We start from the raw sequence: 14,909 nt of genomic DNA on the forward strand, positions 1-14,909 counted from the left end.
TAACACTGTCATACAAACTGATGTCATTCTATTCTGCAAAACCATATCTGGCCATGGGGAAATGTTATCTTTCCTGGAAACAACAGATGAGGGTTGGTGACAGGAAGAGCAGCCAGCCTTAGAGACTCCACCTCACGAAACTCCACTTGACCCATTGGAAAGTGGACATTAAAGTGATGGTGATGATGATATAATAGCAGAACTGGTTACATGGCAGATTGGATGACTTGTGGTAGTTATGGCTTTTAACATTCTGCTTTCAAATCCCAATATGGTCAGTTTTGTTTTTCATCCTTCCTAGTTGATGAAATATCTACCACTTACACTGGGATCAGTTCTATTGACTTTCTCTCTTCTTTACAAATTTCTGCTCCTCTCTCTCTCTCTCTCTCTCTCAGAACTAATTCAACCCACTTTTGATTCATTTTTCCAATGTTCACAGAGAACCAGCATTTCCTCGACTTGGTCAAATGATCATTGATTATGACCCTCCAATGAAGAAAATGGCAGAAGAGTTTGTTCCACATGCCAGAGTAAGTTGTACTTTTTCAAAAACTAATGTTGATTAATTGTTTGTGTTTATTTTTTGTTTTGTTTGTTTCTCGGGGACACCATATCCTCATCAGTCAAGCATAACAAACATTATGTCTTCTGAACTGAATGACACCATATATGTACATCCCTCCACACACACACACACACACACACACTCTCTCTCTCTTCTAACTTAGTAGCCAACTTACTGCTCTAACCATGAATATATTGAAATATTTCCATCAATTTCTTCATATTTTCGAAAAGCTTTAACTGAGGAAGGTTTTCATGATGGATGCATTTCCTATGAAATGTTACACAAACCTGAAACATATATATTAAATGATTTCAGAATATCGCTATTTTGGTTTGACTTCCTTATTACAACTGATATATTTGTGTATTTTGGCCTGCTTCATCTCTGACCATCGTTATGTGTTTTATTCTTGGATACATTGATGATCCCAGAGGCTTCTTTTCTATATTTCTTCTTTGGATCATTAATTATCAGTAGATACCAATAAATAATCTGAAACATGAAGACCCTGTCTTATCTCAAACAGATCTCTATCTTGTCTATGATTATATCTTATTTAAAGCAAGCATTTATTTTATCTAACTCGTGTCTTATTTCAAAGTGATCTCTGGTTTAAATCCTAACATTGTGCATTTTTGTTTGATTCCCAGTTTTTGTTGCCAGCTTTACTGTCATTACATGTGATCTATCCTCGGAGAAATTTACCTGCAGATCAGATGAGATCCTCGCAAATCCTCAGTCTCCTCTCGGAACCTTCAAAGTTAATGAATGTGCCAAACACTGATATAGTGAGTTACACTTTTTATATTTCACCATCACCACCACCACAAATAACAATGATAATAATAATAACAATAACAATAATAATTTGCTGCTGTCAAATTTGTCTTTTCTAATTCTGGGGTGGAGGTCATAAAATAAAATACCAAATCAAGTATTAGGGTTGATTTAAATGCCTGTTCTCCTATTCCCCATCAAATTTCAGCCTTTGTGCCTTTGTAAAAACTTGTTGTTACTGATGTTGGTAATGATGATGATTGCTGATTGATTCCATTGATTATTTACCTCCTTCGTTTCTTTCTCCTTCAGATTCAATGTGAATATCTATCTCAAGATGTCATGGAAAGATGGATCATCTGTGAGTAAATTATGTTTAATTACCTGTTAAGTACCTAACTAGTTCTTGATTACCTATTCATTAGGTTGCTAGTTGTATGTAATATTATGTTACCACTAAATTAAAGAATGTAGTCCAAGATACATTGTGTTTGTTTATTAAACAGGTTGGTCATGTCTGAAATATCTTTGCTCTTAATTCTGCTCAGTCATGGCTGTTCTGGGCTAAACAACAACCAAATTCCATATTATTGCTAATATTATTGAGAAGCTCATTACCTTTTAACTTTGTGTGTGTGTGTGTGTGTGTGTGTGTGTGTGTGTGTGTGTGTGTGTGTGTGTGTGTGTGTGTGTGTGTGTGTGTGTGCCATGTGTTGTCATAGTTGTCATAAAAGATATCAACTTCAAACACATGAACAAAATAATATCATCAGGGAATAATAAATACAGCTAACGTTAATATTTCATATCTTTTCCAGTTGGCTTGATGCTTTGCTATCAGCGTCTATCAGAGCCCCAACCATGGGACTTATGGAAAACAGCTCTCCAGTCTGGCTACATTGTACAACTATGCAGAGACGAGGTACTGCACATCCATAGTTATATTGCTGCTTTCTTTGACAGCCTTAAAGGGTGAGTGCTAATCCTTATAAACTCCTTCATACTTGTTACTGATCTCCTGTTAATTAATTAGTACAATGGGCAGAGTTAAACGTTGGCCTTGTCACTCCTTTATCAGATGTATGAGTGTGCCTGTGTGTATGCCAATTATGCACTACATACTGACTAATGACTGTTCAACATCGTTCTTTTGATCTCTTTCAGACAACATATACAACACAAAAGAGTGACGGAAGTTAAAGATTTCCAGCAACATGCACTTCAGACATCGTAAGTCTTGTCTCAATGGTTTTACTTCAATATCTTTCTATATCTGTTATCCCACTTCATCCCTTAACTCCATCATCCCCTCGTCCCCACCATCCCCTCACACCCACCATCCCCTCATCTCTGTTTCACTTCTATCTCTTTCTGACATTAATTGCACCTTGACCAGTTCTGCTGTTTAAAATTGAAACTATTTACGCGTGTGTGTGTGTTTTTGCACATTTAAAATGTCTCCAGAAAACCATTAATAAAACATTGTTTTCCTTTAGACCTGGTCTTCATAGAGAACGAAGGAAATTTCTAAGAACAGCTTTAAAGGAATTAGCTTTGATTTATACGGATCAACCTGGATTATTGGGACCTAAAGTAAGTCTGAGATAATTCTATATTTCCACCTCTATTAATAATTTCGTTTCTTGGTAGTTCACCTACCAAAACCATTCTGCTGTTGCTGCTGTTCTTGCAAAGAAAGCAAAATGAGAAAAGTTTCAGGTGTTTTGTGATAATATCCCAGAACAGCTTGGCTCTTTGTACCCAGACTGATTTATCGTTCAATTTGAGGAGGAAGAAGAACAGAGGTCAAGACCTCTTGTAAGGATTCTGAGATTGATGGAGAGAAAGAGAGGAGAAACGAGGTTTCCCTCAGAGCAGACATTTGGTCCAAATTCTTGCAACAAAATCTGCTCTGCAGGATATGGCTTGGTTGATTAATAGCTTGATAACGTCTACATTTGGAACTCTGTGTGTGTGTGTGTGTGTGTGTGTGTGCGTGTGTGTGCGTTTGTGTGTGTGTGTGTGTGTGTGCAGTGCAGTGCAGAGTAGTGCAGTGCAGTGCAGTGCAGTGCAGTGCAGTGTGACTCTATCTATAATATATGTGCCTACATAAGACAAAGAACTGACTGAAACAGTCTAGCAAAAGTCTAGTCAGCTTCCACATAATAATAGCTGGTTTGATTTTCATAAGATTCCTTTTTTTCCGTTTAATATTTTTGGGGTGTTATACAAACATCTTGAAACAGAAGTAGTCCAAATATTTTCTTGGTATTCTTTTTAACCCTTTGTTATTCCCGTTCTGATAGCATATTGAGGTGTAGCAGTATAGCACCCAAATTCTTTATGTAGAATTTTTTTGTTTTATCCACAGCTGTCACCTCTCACTTGCAAGTCTTCTACATATTCTGGCATTCCACAAGACCTAACTGAAGTTAAATTAAGGCTTGGAAGCAGAATTAAGATATTGTCTGTCATTTGATGCAAAGTAATTCAACAACCCCAGTCTTCAGTGATGGAACATTACTAGTACCAAAACAAACTTCCTTATGTAACTGTTTTTTTAAAGATTAATGAAATTGCAATAAATTGCCAAGGAACTTTTCCCTAAAATCTAAATCCAGCTTCTTTACTTTTCTGATAGTATTTGGAATGTTTGGGAAGAATGATGATTTGAAATGTCATCTCCTGACTAACTTCACAGCTCTCCCTTAGTTATATGATGTTTTCTAATGAATTAGTACCAATTAAATTATAGCTTAATTTCATTTTGGTTCAGCAATAATCACTTATGTTTTGTCTGTTCGTCTAGGTTTTACTTGTGTTCCAGGCCTTATCAATGGCTCGAGACGAAATATTCTGGTTACTACGCCATTTTGATAATCCGCCTTCAAAACGCCATAACATAAAATTATCTCAGGAGGATTTCATAGATCGGTGAGTTCAAACCCTAACCCTAACTCCTCCCTACCTTCGGTGTCTTTTGTTCCCTACTTTTGATTTTTAAATGTAAACACTGGAATGAAATAAGAAATATCAACATGATCTTCATAATAAAATTAGTGGTCTCTCAATATTCAAAACTGAATCAACAGGAAATCTTCTGTGTGGTTGCTCAACCTGCTAGAAATAGTAACCAAGTTCACTTTAAAGAATAACACAGGAAGGACACATTAAATAATGGAGTTTCAGTTACATTTTGAATACAAAAGATGATCATGCTAGACGACTATTCGATGCTCCTGGGCATCAAATAGCAACAATTATCCCTTGTATTAATTAGTTCTCTGTATTTGACTTTTCCAGACAAATTCCTGAATTATTATTTTACATGGAAGAATTAAAAGGTAAATTCATTCCTACATTTTACTTAGTTCAATTTTCTCTCTCTTATCAACATTTCCAATAATAGTTTTCATATTGAAAAGTCTTTTATTCTTTTATTGATTGCAGCCAGTTGACCATAGTTAAGGGGCCACCATGTAAAACAATAGCTCCAGTGGTAGCACTCACACTCTGTGTCACTAATTGTTATTGATTACACTATACTGTAAACATTACCCCCTTTACCCTGTAAACTCTTCCTTTATAAACCAAATCCTGCCCCCCCCCCCCCCCCGCTCCATATCAGTAAGTCACCATTTACTCCAGGTGACCCCACTAAATCTATAACAGTTGTATGCCCGTTTCTTCCACACCAACTACAATAATGTATTGGGTATTTTATTGTAATCACTTTTATCAGAGCAGCAGACATTTTCAAAATATTGTTTCATTCTGTCAAAGATTCTGATTTTGTTCCATAGTTAAGTTTGCTTAGAGCATAACTTGAATATACAAGCATTGTGATTTTGTTAAATAGGCAGACAAAATGTTTTGTGATATTTCTTTAGGTTTTATATTCTGAGTTCAAATCCTGTGGAGATGAGTTTCACCTTTCATCTTCCCAGAGTCAGTAAAATAAGTCACCAGTTAAATACGGGGTTTGGCACAATCAACTGTTCCTTTCCCTCAAAGTTTTTCCTATGTTAGAAGCATGGCAGAATCGGTGGAAATGCCTCTCAGTATTTCTCCAGCTCCTTATACTCTGAGTTCAAATCCTTTTAAGTTTAATTTTGCCTTTCATTCTTTTGGGGCTTAGTAAAGTATCCGTCGAATGCTATTAACCATCCCCTTCTTTTGCTTCCAAATCAGAAACTATTATTATTAATCTTTGGGGTCATCACCCCCAGTTTTCCTTTCAACTCCTTTGGGCTTGAGAAAATCACTCCTAATCAAAACTGAAATTGAATAAATCACCCTCGAACTCTATGTTGATAGCATCATCATCATTAATGTTATTATTGTTATTCTCTGATACCTTGGGTCCTTGAAATAATATAAATAATTACATTTTGCAGCCCTAGTAAGGAAATATAACCAAGTGATCCAGCGGTTTTATGTACAATATCTCTCTGGCTATGATGCAGTCTTACTTAACCAGCTGATACAGGTAAGCACTAAAACAGTCTTTGACATCTTTCTCAAGTCTATGCACAGTATTCTAGTGTTGATAGACAAAAGGTAATCTCTCACACACACACACAAGGAAAATAGGGATGAAAACATCCAATCTTTCACTGGTTCCACTGTTAAATACCCAATTTTGTAGAGAAAAACCTTACAAATCACATGGATGTATATTAAATTTATAAAAATGAATAGAAAATGGAGATATACAATTGTCAGTTCAAAAATTAAAATTTATTAATTTTATATTATATATGCATAATACTGTGCATAATAATATTATATATGCACAGTATTCTTGTGTTAGCAGACAAAGAGTAATCTAACACATACACACACACACTGGTTTTCTCCCTATGGATTTTGGTTTGGAGATGTTCAGACTAGGTACCAATCGACTTCATTGATCTAACCAGTCTGGTCATGCGACCTACAAAGGAGATGGGCACTGTCCCTTCTCTGACAACTCATTAAAACTATTAGTAACAGAATGATAAAAGATCTAAACACCATATTTAATTAATTCAGTTGGTTTATCGAATCAAGACAGTCATTAGAATTCTAACACCTCCACCCCCTCTTGCTCCTCTCCACTCCTAACTCTCGCTTACCATTCCATATTCTGTTAACTTTAATTGTTCTTCCTTGAAGAACTGGTCAACGTGTCCTGAAGACGAATCCGTGATTTTATCATCCATCTACAGCACTATATCTGCTATGTCTATAAAACAAGGTAAGAATTATTGCTGGACTTGTTTGTTTTTCTTTTTGATTAACTTCCATAAAAGAACATTGGTACTTAGAGTTACCATCTTTTGGAACCTCTTTGACTAAGAACATTTTTCTATCTTCAACCAGTATGTAGATTATTGACAAATTGGATTTGCCATGGTTTGGCTCTAGAAATCTTTCTTATTGCAGTGTAACAATAAGGAATTCAAAGAAATTCCTAAATTAATCTATATTAATATATATTTTACTCCATTTATTTTTTAAATTTTCTACCCATTTTCAAGTAATTTCAAGAATTAGTTTACCTCAAACAAGAAGCTCATTAGGTTTTTATACAATGTTTTTCTTTTTTATGGTCATCATCATCATCATCTTCTGAGATTTTGATTCTTTGTTTATATTTTTTACTATTTCAGTGGAAAATAATGACCTTTTTGATTTCCGAGGTGTTCGACTAGATTGGTTTAGGCTTCAGGTAATTCCTACAAACACTTTCTCTCTCTCTCTCTCTCTCTCTCTCTCTATCTATCTCTCTCTCTCTCTCTCTCTCTCTCTCTCTCTCTCTCTCTCTCTCTCCCTCTCCCTCTCTTCCATATCTAAAAGGAGCACTCTGTTGGTTACGACAACGCGGTTCCCAGCTCATACGATCAGCAGAACATCTTGCTCATGAAATTAACATGCAAGTGGCTAAGCACTCCACAGTCAAACGTGTACCCTTAACGTAGTTCTCAGGGAGATTCAGTGTGACACAGAGTGTGACAAGGCTGACCCTTTGAAATACAGGATTAACTCATTTTTGCCAGCTGAGTGGGCTGAAGTAAAGTGAAATAAAGTGTCTTGCTCAAGAACACAACGCATTGCCAGGAATTGAACTCACGACCTTGTGAGCTGAATACCCTAACCACTAAGCCATGTGCCTTCACTCTTATATATATATATATATATATATATATATATATATATATATATATATTGTGGGTGATATATATATATATATATATATATTGCGGGTGACACTTCGTGCGGGTGACACGTAAAAGCACCCACTACACTCTCTGAGTGGTTGGCGTTAGGAAGGGCATCCAGCTGTAGAAACTCTGCCAAATCAGACTGGAGCCTGGTGTTGCCATCCGGTTTCACCAGTCCTCAGTCAAATCGTCCAACCCATGCTAGCATGGAAAGCGGACGTTAAACGATGATGATGATGATGATGATGATGTGGTATAAGATTGTTAAATCTAAAAAGAATATATTCATTTTCGAGAGTGCAAACATTATCCTGTTTAGAACTTAAAAGCTGGACAGACTGGAAAGATATGTTTATTTTATCAAAAGTTGGCAGATAATCTGTTCAGATTTTGTCCTGGGATAAGCTGTCCATTGTTGTGGTGTAGAATAAATTGTTACATGACTTTGGAAGGGTGCATGTGTGTGGTGGTGGGGGGGGGGGGTTGTAAGTGTCTTTGAAAACCTTAAAGATTTTGAGATTGTAATAGTGTGTTCTTGTTAATGTGTAAGTATGAAAGGGCCGGGAGAATCCTTAATTCTTCCCATGTTTGCAGTCAATGGATTTAAAGGATTTTATCAGAAGGCAATTGTCTTTGTACGGGTTTGAATGACAGAAGCCCTTCCAAGGTCAGTATGCCATTGTACAAAGTGTAAACCCTAACCCTACCCCCAACAGTCATGAACAGTGCAACCCAGAAAGATAGCGTGTGTGTGTGTGTGTGAATGAGAGAACTTAAAAAGTTACATCAAAAGTATTTAGGTACGAAAGAAATTTTTGTTTTTATTTTGTTGTTGTTGTTGTTTTTTTTTCCAGCTGTCTAACCTTGTTCTCTGTCTCCCACCAGGCATATACTAGTATGAGCAAATCAGCTATTAAACTGCAAGACCAGGGTGACATGGCAAAACATTTAAATATGGTTGTGTTTCATACTAAAATGGTGGATTATCTGGATGAAATGCTCATAGAAACGGCTGATTTGTCTATATATTGGTATGGTTGATTTCATTGGATCTCCTCCTATTGCACTTACATCTCATTTCTTGTAACAAATACTGTTTTTGTATTTCAATTATTATTATTATTATTATTATTATTATTATTATTCATGGTGTGCCTGAATGTTTTACATTCAAAATCAGTGTTCTTTGATACCAAGTCACAACCTTTAATATCAAGGACCTTTCTTACATTCCTTGCTGTTCCCAATAGAGAAGTCTCAGTAAAGAAACTGCCAAGTCTGTTGGTGACAGTCCCTGGGGCACCTATAACGTTTGGGATTACTAGAAACCCTCCACAGTCTTCAGATTTCCCAAATCCTGGTATTTTCCTATTTTCTCTTCTTCTTTGACTGCTACATTCATGTCCACAGATATTGCCGCATCTGTGATGAGGCACTCTCTTCTTCCCCTTCTCCATCTCTTCACCATGCATGGAATTTGTGATCGGTCCCCACCATTAAAGTCCCGTAACACCTTATACCGGTTGTTCTCTGTTACACTTTCTGGTTGATGTCCATACCATTTTCTTCATACTTTCACTTCTCCAGAATTCATAGGAACTAAGTCTTTTGTTTGAATAAATTCTAGGTTGAACTGAATTAGCATCACCAGCTTCGACATTCTTGAACACAGTTTGGCATTTGTTTCACTCCTCCTCACATGACAAACTTCAGAGTTTATTTGATTTGGTTTTAGAATTTTAAGAAAGCATGGAAAGTAGACATTTGTTAAAACATTTTCCCTTCTGTATTACATTGACAAATTTGTCACTAGAAAGACACCATGATGGGTTGTTTTTTGGGGGTTTTTTCTATATTTCTATAACTGGTTGTTATGCTTCCTGTTTCTGGTTAGCATGTTTAAGGTTCGTTGTGGTTTTTTTGGTTTTGCATTGATTGGAACAAGTTGGATCAACTCCATTAATGAGATTTCTTCTTCTTTCTTTTTTTCCAGTTTTTACACTGCTTTGTTTGAGCATCAGTTCAAATTATGCATGGAGTTCCCAGCCCAACACAGATACAGCATTGTCTTCCCTATGATATGTGGACATTTTATGAATGCTACACATGATTTATGTCCAGAAGAGGTAAGAACACGTCAAGCATTTCCACATCTCACACACTCACTTGTTGTTGCTGTACAAAGTAATACTAGGAGTAAAAATTCAAATGTGCTTAGAGAGATAGTCACAAGCTAATAGGAGGACTTGGCTAGAAATAGCAGAAAATCTCCCTCAAATTGCTTCTTCCCATCTTCAAAATGGAACAAATATATTACGAATGTTAATTATGGTTGGCATTTATAATCAGTCAACCTGACAAAGTAATGATAATTGACATCGGCAAACGTTGGGAAACTAGCATTGCATCAATAGTGGTCAGTCTGTTCAACAGAACAATGTTATAAACTTGTGTAATATTGTCAGGCATCTAACTCTATCTTCAGTCAATCCCCTTTGCAGACAGTTTCAAAGAGTAAAACAGTTCCCGTACTGAGTTGAAAGCCCTTGTTGGACTGTCGCTGCTCATACACATTCAGCGCTCACAATAAAAGATCACTGAACATTACGTTTTGGAATAAACAGAAAGCAGAGCAGCCATAGTTAATGTAATGAAACAACAATGTCATTTGATGTTTTGAAAACAAATGTGTATTTGTAACCTTCAGAAGGAGTGATACACTCTCTAATGGCTAGAGGGAGACTATGTCTAGTGATACACTCTCTAGTGAATAGAGGGAGGTCATGTCTAATGATAAACAATGGACTGATCAGGAAGGGATCACATCTAGTGAGACATACACAACTAGATTTTCTCTCTATAGCATAAAAGTTATAATAATGATATTGTGGATAGAAAGTTGACAGGAATCTTTTCTCTTTCCAATTATTAATTGTTACATTATAGATTCAATTAGGATTTGTTAAATATTTATTTCTGTTTTAGCTGAAGACAGTCTAAAAACACAATGTGTGTGTGTGCATATATTCAAGCATGTATTTATCCATTTTCGATAGATGTCTATGTAACAAATGTTTGCTAATCTCTACTTTTATCTCTCTGAAGACATCCTACTCACATTTTACATTTTGCAGAACCTTGACACTAAACTACTTATAATGATTATATTATCTTTTCTAACACCAACCACTTCTATCAAACCCACCCTGCTCTCTAATCACTCCATCTCTATCACCCACCAACCATTTCTTGCAAGCACAAATCGATGTACTGGACGGTATATTTTGCTTTCTATATATTTGTACAATATACCTACATACATATATGTGTGTGTATATGTATAATTATATATATGCTTTTCGGTTTGTTTGTGCAGAGACATTCCATAGGCACCAGTAGTGTACAGTATGCTCATTGGTTCCTGAAGGATATCTCTGAGGAGGTCAACCAAGTAATCACACACATCTGTGAAGAGCAGTGTCAACTCAGTTACAAAGTAAGTAACAGTTTTATCACATCTCTCCACTTTTACTATCACTAAGAATGTGTTTATTATTATTATTATTATTATCAAAGTGTATGTTAAAGAGTAGAATATATATTCTGTGATGTCTTCTGCAGTTCTGTAAGTTCACTGAAAGTAATTTCTCTGTCTCTTTCCACAGCTGCTGCCCAAGCATAGTGCAGTGGCTATCAGCCAATCTTACCAACGTAGGAAAGCCAAAGACAAGAAGAACAAAGCCATTCAGGAACCAGAGAAACCTGGTACAGAGAGTATACGTAAAAACAGAGAGAACTTCACTCGGTGAGTACTGTGTGGGTAGGGATGTGGCTGAGAGGAACTGGGTGGGACCGACCGTCGGAAGATGGTAAGCATGATGACAGCCTGTGGGATGTGGGATGTGGTGACATCATCATCATTTAACATTCATATCCCATGCTGGCATGGGTTGGATGGTTTGAAAGGATCTGACTGGTCCAAGGACCACATTGTATCCCAAGGCATCTTTCTACAGCTGTATGCTCTTCCTAATGCCAGACAAGGTGGCATAATGAATAGGAGATGGTCACCTGTCTGTGTAGACATGATGAAATGTCTCTATGACGCCAGGTGGCTTGCTCTCTTTCTGTACTAAATTGTAATTTAATTGTAACTAAATCTCAATTGACATCAATTATCATTGGTGTATTTTTCCAGCTCTGTCACAGTTTGTGATTCTGTTTTTATCTTCATTTGAAATCACTTCCATTACGAATGTCCTTTGGAAATGCATGACTATCACAGCTCCCCCTTTTTTCATTTCCGTTTATGAATCTAACTCTTCAGGTCTCTTTAAATAACCCTAATTCTTTTGTATCAAAACAAATAGCATCCTACACTTCTTTAATCTGTCCTTTTTTTAACCCTCAGATCAAATCTCTCTAGAGTTGATACCAGTTATATATTGGTATAAATTCTTTACACCTAACACTTCTTTTGTGTTTTAATGGATTTTTAAAAAATGTTATTTTCATGTTGAATCTCATCATCATGTTTTATGTAATGTTTGTTAAATATATTTATTTTTATTTTACCAGAATGGATAAACTGCATATGGCGCTTACAGAACTTTGTTTTGCCCTCAATTATTGTAACATCATCCAAGTCCGTGATCATGGATTTGTACCAAGAGAATTCTTCCTGCAGCTACTGGAAGCCAGATTCAACAAGTAAGTATCTGTAATAAGGTTTACCTTAAACGTTCCACTGCAATCTTTTTGAAAGCAATCCAGGCCAAAACAGTTATCTTCACCACCATCACCACCACCACCATCATAATTGTCATTGTTGTCACTACCACCACCACCATTATTATCACCATCACCACCATTCAGCTTAAACACTCTTTCTGCTGAAATATGTGCCTTTGTACTAATGTTGTTGTTTATTTTTGTAGGGCTTTGGTTGGAATGATGATGTATAACCCGGAAACTAATGAAATAGCTAAACCATCAGAACTACTGAGTGGTGTGCGGGCAATGATGAATGTCTTACAGAGCATTGAGAATTATGGTAAGTTGGTTGAATGTCTTTGAGAGCATTGAGAACTTATAATAAGGTTGATGATGTTGACCTCATATCTTACCTGACACAACTGGCCTTCTTTTTGAAAACATGATTTTTCTTTTATTTCTAAGCATGCTCTGTTGGTGCCACACTAATTATATGTAATTATCATTCACCATAACGGCCTCTCATTCATATCTTCTTTCTGTCACTTTGTATCCACAAACTTATTATTGTAATGAAATTTCTTAACTGTACTTGCTTTTTTAGTTAATTAGTTTTTTATATCTAATTAATAATTTGCTAATTAATTCCAGTGTCTATTGATATTGCTCGGGTTTTCAACAATGTTCTACCTCAACAAACTCAGCCATCAGATGGCTTCAGTGGTGAGAAAACAATTACCTTCAATTATACAGTCTGGTAAGTAACTAACTCTGTCTGTCTGTCTGTCTGTCTCTCTCTCTTCCCACTCTCTCTCTCTCTCTCTCCGGTGTCACTACATTCTGTGTCTGTTTTGTTTGATTGCATTCTCTGTCACTAAATCTATATCACAACATTCTATGTTACACTATTTTGTGTTACATGCTACTTTGTGTCACAACATTCTCAGAATCCTATCGTTGTTACTACTCTGTCTTCTTTCAGGTATCTTGAAGTTCTCATGTGGAAAGTAACCTGTAATATTGGCCAAATTGTCTACTCTCCTAACCAGAAGGCTTTTGTGAGTCTGACCACCGAAGGACAAGTTCCTTTCATAGCTGAGGAATATGCCGATCTAACAGGTGAGCCATTATTTAGCCTCTTACCTCTGCCCTGTCTCTTCTAATCCCACAACAATCAGTGGAGTTTGATACATTGCCTTGTCCTCACATAGAGTGACTTAGTCGCTTGTTCAATACACAGGGTGTCCACAAAGTCTGGGTACGTGGAGTAAATAAAATCATAACATAACCAATTGAATATAAGAAATAATAATTTCTTGAAGTATGTGTTAATCCCCATGTACCCAGACTTTGTGGACACCCTGTACATGCCAGTGTCTGTATACATAGGCATAGATGGACATGGATGTCATATGTATACAATACACATACAAAATCATGAAATCCCAGGTTCAAAATCACTGCATAGCAGCTTAGGCAAATGTTTGAAACTTTAGCTTCAGGTCAACTCAAGATTCATAAGTAAAATGGGATCAACAAAGATTGAATGCAAGTCCATCAGATGGTCTCAAAGGGACAACCTTCACATATATACTTTGCCAAACCATCTGAAAATTACATTAAGGATATGAATGTCCATGGTATACACAACTACTTCAGTTGTTATATAACGAGGAGGCAGTTCATTTGATTGAACCACTACAGTTGCGTACATATATCGATGTATGTATGTACACACTACACATTTGTATGTATGTATGCATACTTACATGTATCTTTTATCTGCTTCAGTTATATATATATATATATATGATGGGCTTCTTTCAGTTTCCATCTGCCATATCCACTCACAAGGTTTTGATCAGCCCGAGGCTATGGCAGAAGACACTTGCCCAAGGTGCCACACAATGGGACTGAACCTAGAACCATGTGGTTGTGAAGCTAGCTTCTTACCACACAGCCACTCCTGTATACATACATATATGTATGTGTGCATATGCGTACCCATGTGTGTGTATGTGTGATGCATACCTAACATGTCAGTTTCCATGTTTGGCTTGATTTCAAATCTTTCTGCTGAGGGTTAACTTTACCATTCAGTCTCCCAGGGCTGCTAAAATGGTACCTGTCATATACTTAGGTCAATCAGCTACCCACAATACTCTGTTTTTAGTATTTAAAATCCCTATTAAACCGTTTTATGTTTCCTTTTTCAGAGTTAAAGGCTCTGGCAGAACTTATTGGTCCCTATGGAATGAAATACATGTCCGAAAGGTTGATGATTCATGTGGCCAACCAAGTAGATGAACTTAAGGTTTCAGTATTTTATTTTATATTGTTTTTTATTGTTTCTTTGTTTGCTTTTGCTTAGACAGCATTGCTGTTAGATAAAAGAATTTCTTTACCAACATACATCATGCATTTCACATGTTTTGGACGTTTCCAATGGCATCTACTCACAGCTAAACATGCTCAGATGAGAATTTGTCATCTTTGATATAGGAAATATATATATATAGAGGGAACGTGTGGAAGGGGTAGACCCAGGAAGACGTGGGACAAAGTGGTGAGAACAGATCTACAGACATTGAGACTTGCAGAGGAGATGACATATAAAGTGGTTGGCATTAGAAAGGGCATCC

The 14,909-nt window shown here is 36.5% G+C and overlaps 1 protein-coding gene across 4 annotated transcripts in view; it reads left to right on the forward strand.

Annotated features, from left to right (window-relative positions):
• Positions 1 to 14,909, forward strand: part of LOC106881844 (membrane-associated protein Hem) — a 60,163-nt gene that overhangs the window by 19,218 nt on the left and 26,036 nt on the right. For all 4 annotated transcript variants that reach the window (XM_014932356.3, XM_014932358.3, XM_014932355.3 and 1 more), the window contains exons 6-25: positions 443 to 533; positions 1,222 to 1,359; positions 1,661 to 1,709; positions 2,167 to 2,320; positions 2,513 to 2,578; positions 2,845 to 2,941; positions 4,158 to 4,282; positions 4,652 to 4,692; positions 5,746 to 5,837; positions 6,506 to 6,587; positions 7,003 to 7,061; positions 8,440 to 8,585; positions 9,548 to 9,680; positions 10,931 to 11,050; positions 11,220 to 11,359; positions 12,133 to 12,264; positions 12,492 to 12,607; positions 12,919 to 13,024; positions 13,250 to 13,386; positions 14,484 to 14,581. In XM_014932356.3, coding sequence (XP_014787842.1) covers positions 443 to 533; positions 1,222 to 1,359; positions 1,661 to 1,709; positions 2,167 to 2,320; positions 2,513 to 2,578; positions 2,845 to 2,941; positions 4,158 to 4,282; positions 4,652 to 4,692; positions 5,746 to 5,837; positions 6,506 to 6,587; positions 7,003 to 7,061; positions 8,440 to 8,585; positions 9,548 to 9,680; positions 10,931 to 11,050; positions 11,220 to 11,359; positions 12,133 to 12,264; positions 12,492 to 12,607; positions 12,919 to 13,024; positions 13,250 to 13,386; positions 14,484 to 14,581 — 2,122 coding nt within the window. The remainder of the gene's footprint in view (positions 1 to 442; positions 534 to 1,221; positions 1,360 to 1,660; positions 1,710 to 2,166; positions 2,321 to 2,512; positions 2,579 to 2,844; positions 2,942 to 4,157; positions 4,283 to 4,651; positions 4,693 to 5,745; positions 5,838 to 6,505; positions 6,588 to 7,002; positions 7,062 to 8,439; positions 8,586 to 9,547; positions 9,681 to 10,930; positions 11,051 to 11,219; positions 11,360 to 12,132; positions 12,265 to 12,491; positions 12,608 to 12,918; positions 13,025 to 13,249; positions 13,387 to 14,483; positions 14,582 to 14,909) is intronic.

The sequence above is a fragment of the Octopus bimaculoides genome, chromosome 11 (assembly GCF_046866305.1).
Source record: "Octopus bimaculoides isolate indiv1 chromosome 11, ASM4686630v1, whole genome shotgun sequence".
NCBI lineage: Eukaryota > Metazoa > Mollusca > Cephalopoda > Octopoda > Octopodidae > Octopus > Octopus bimaculoides.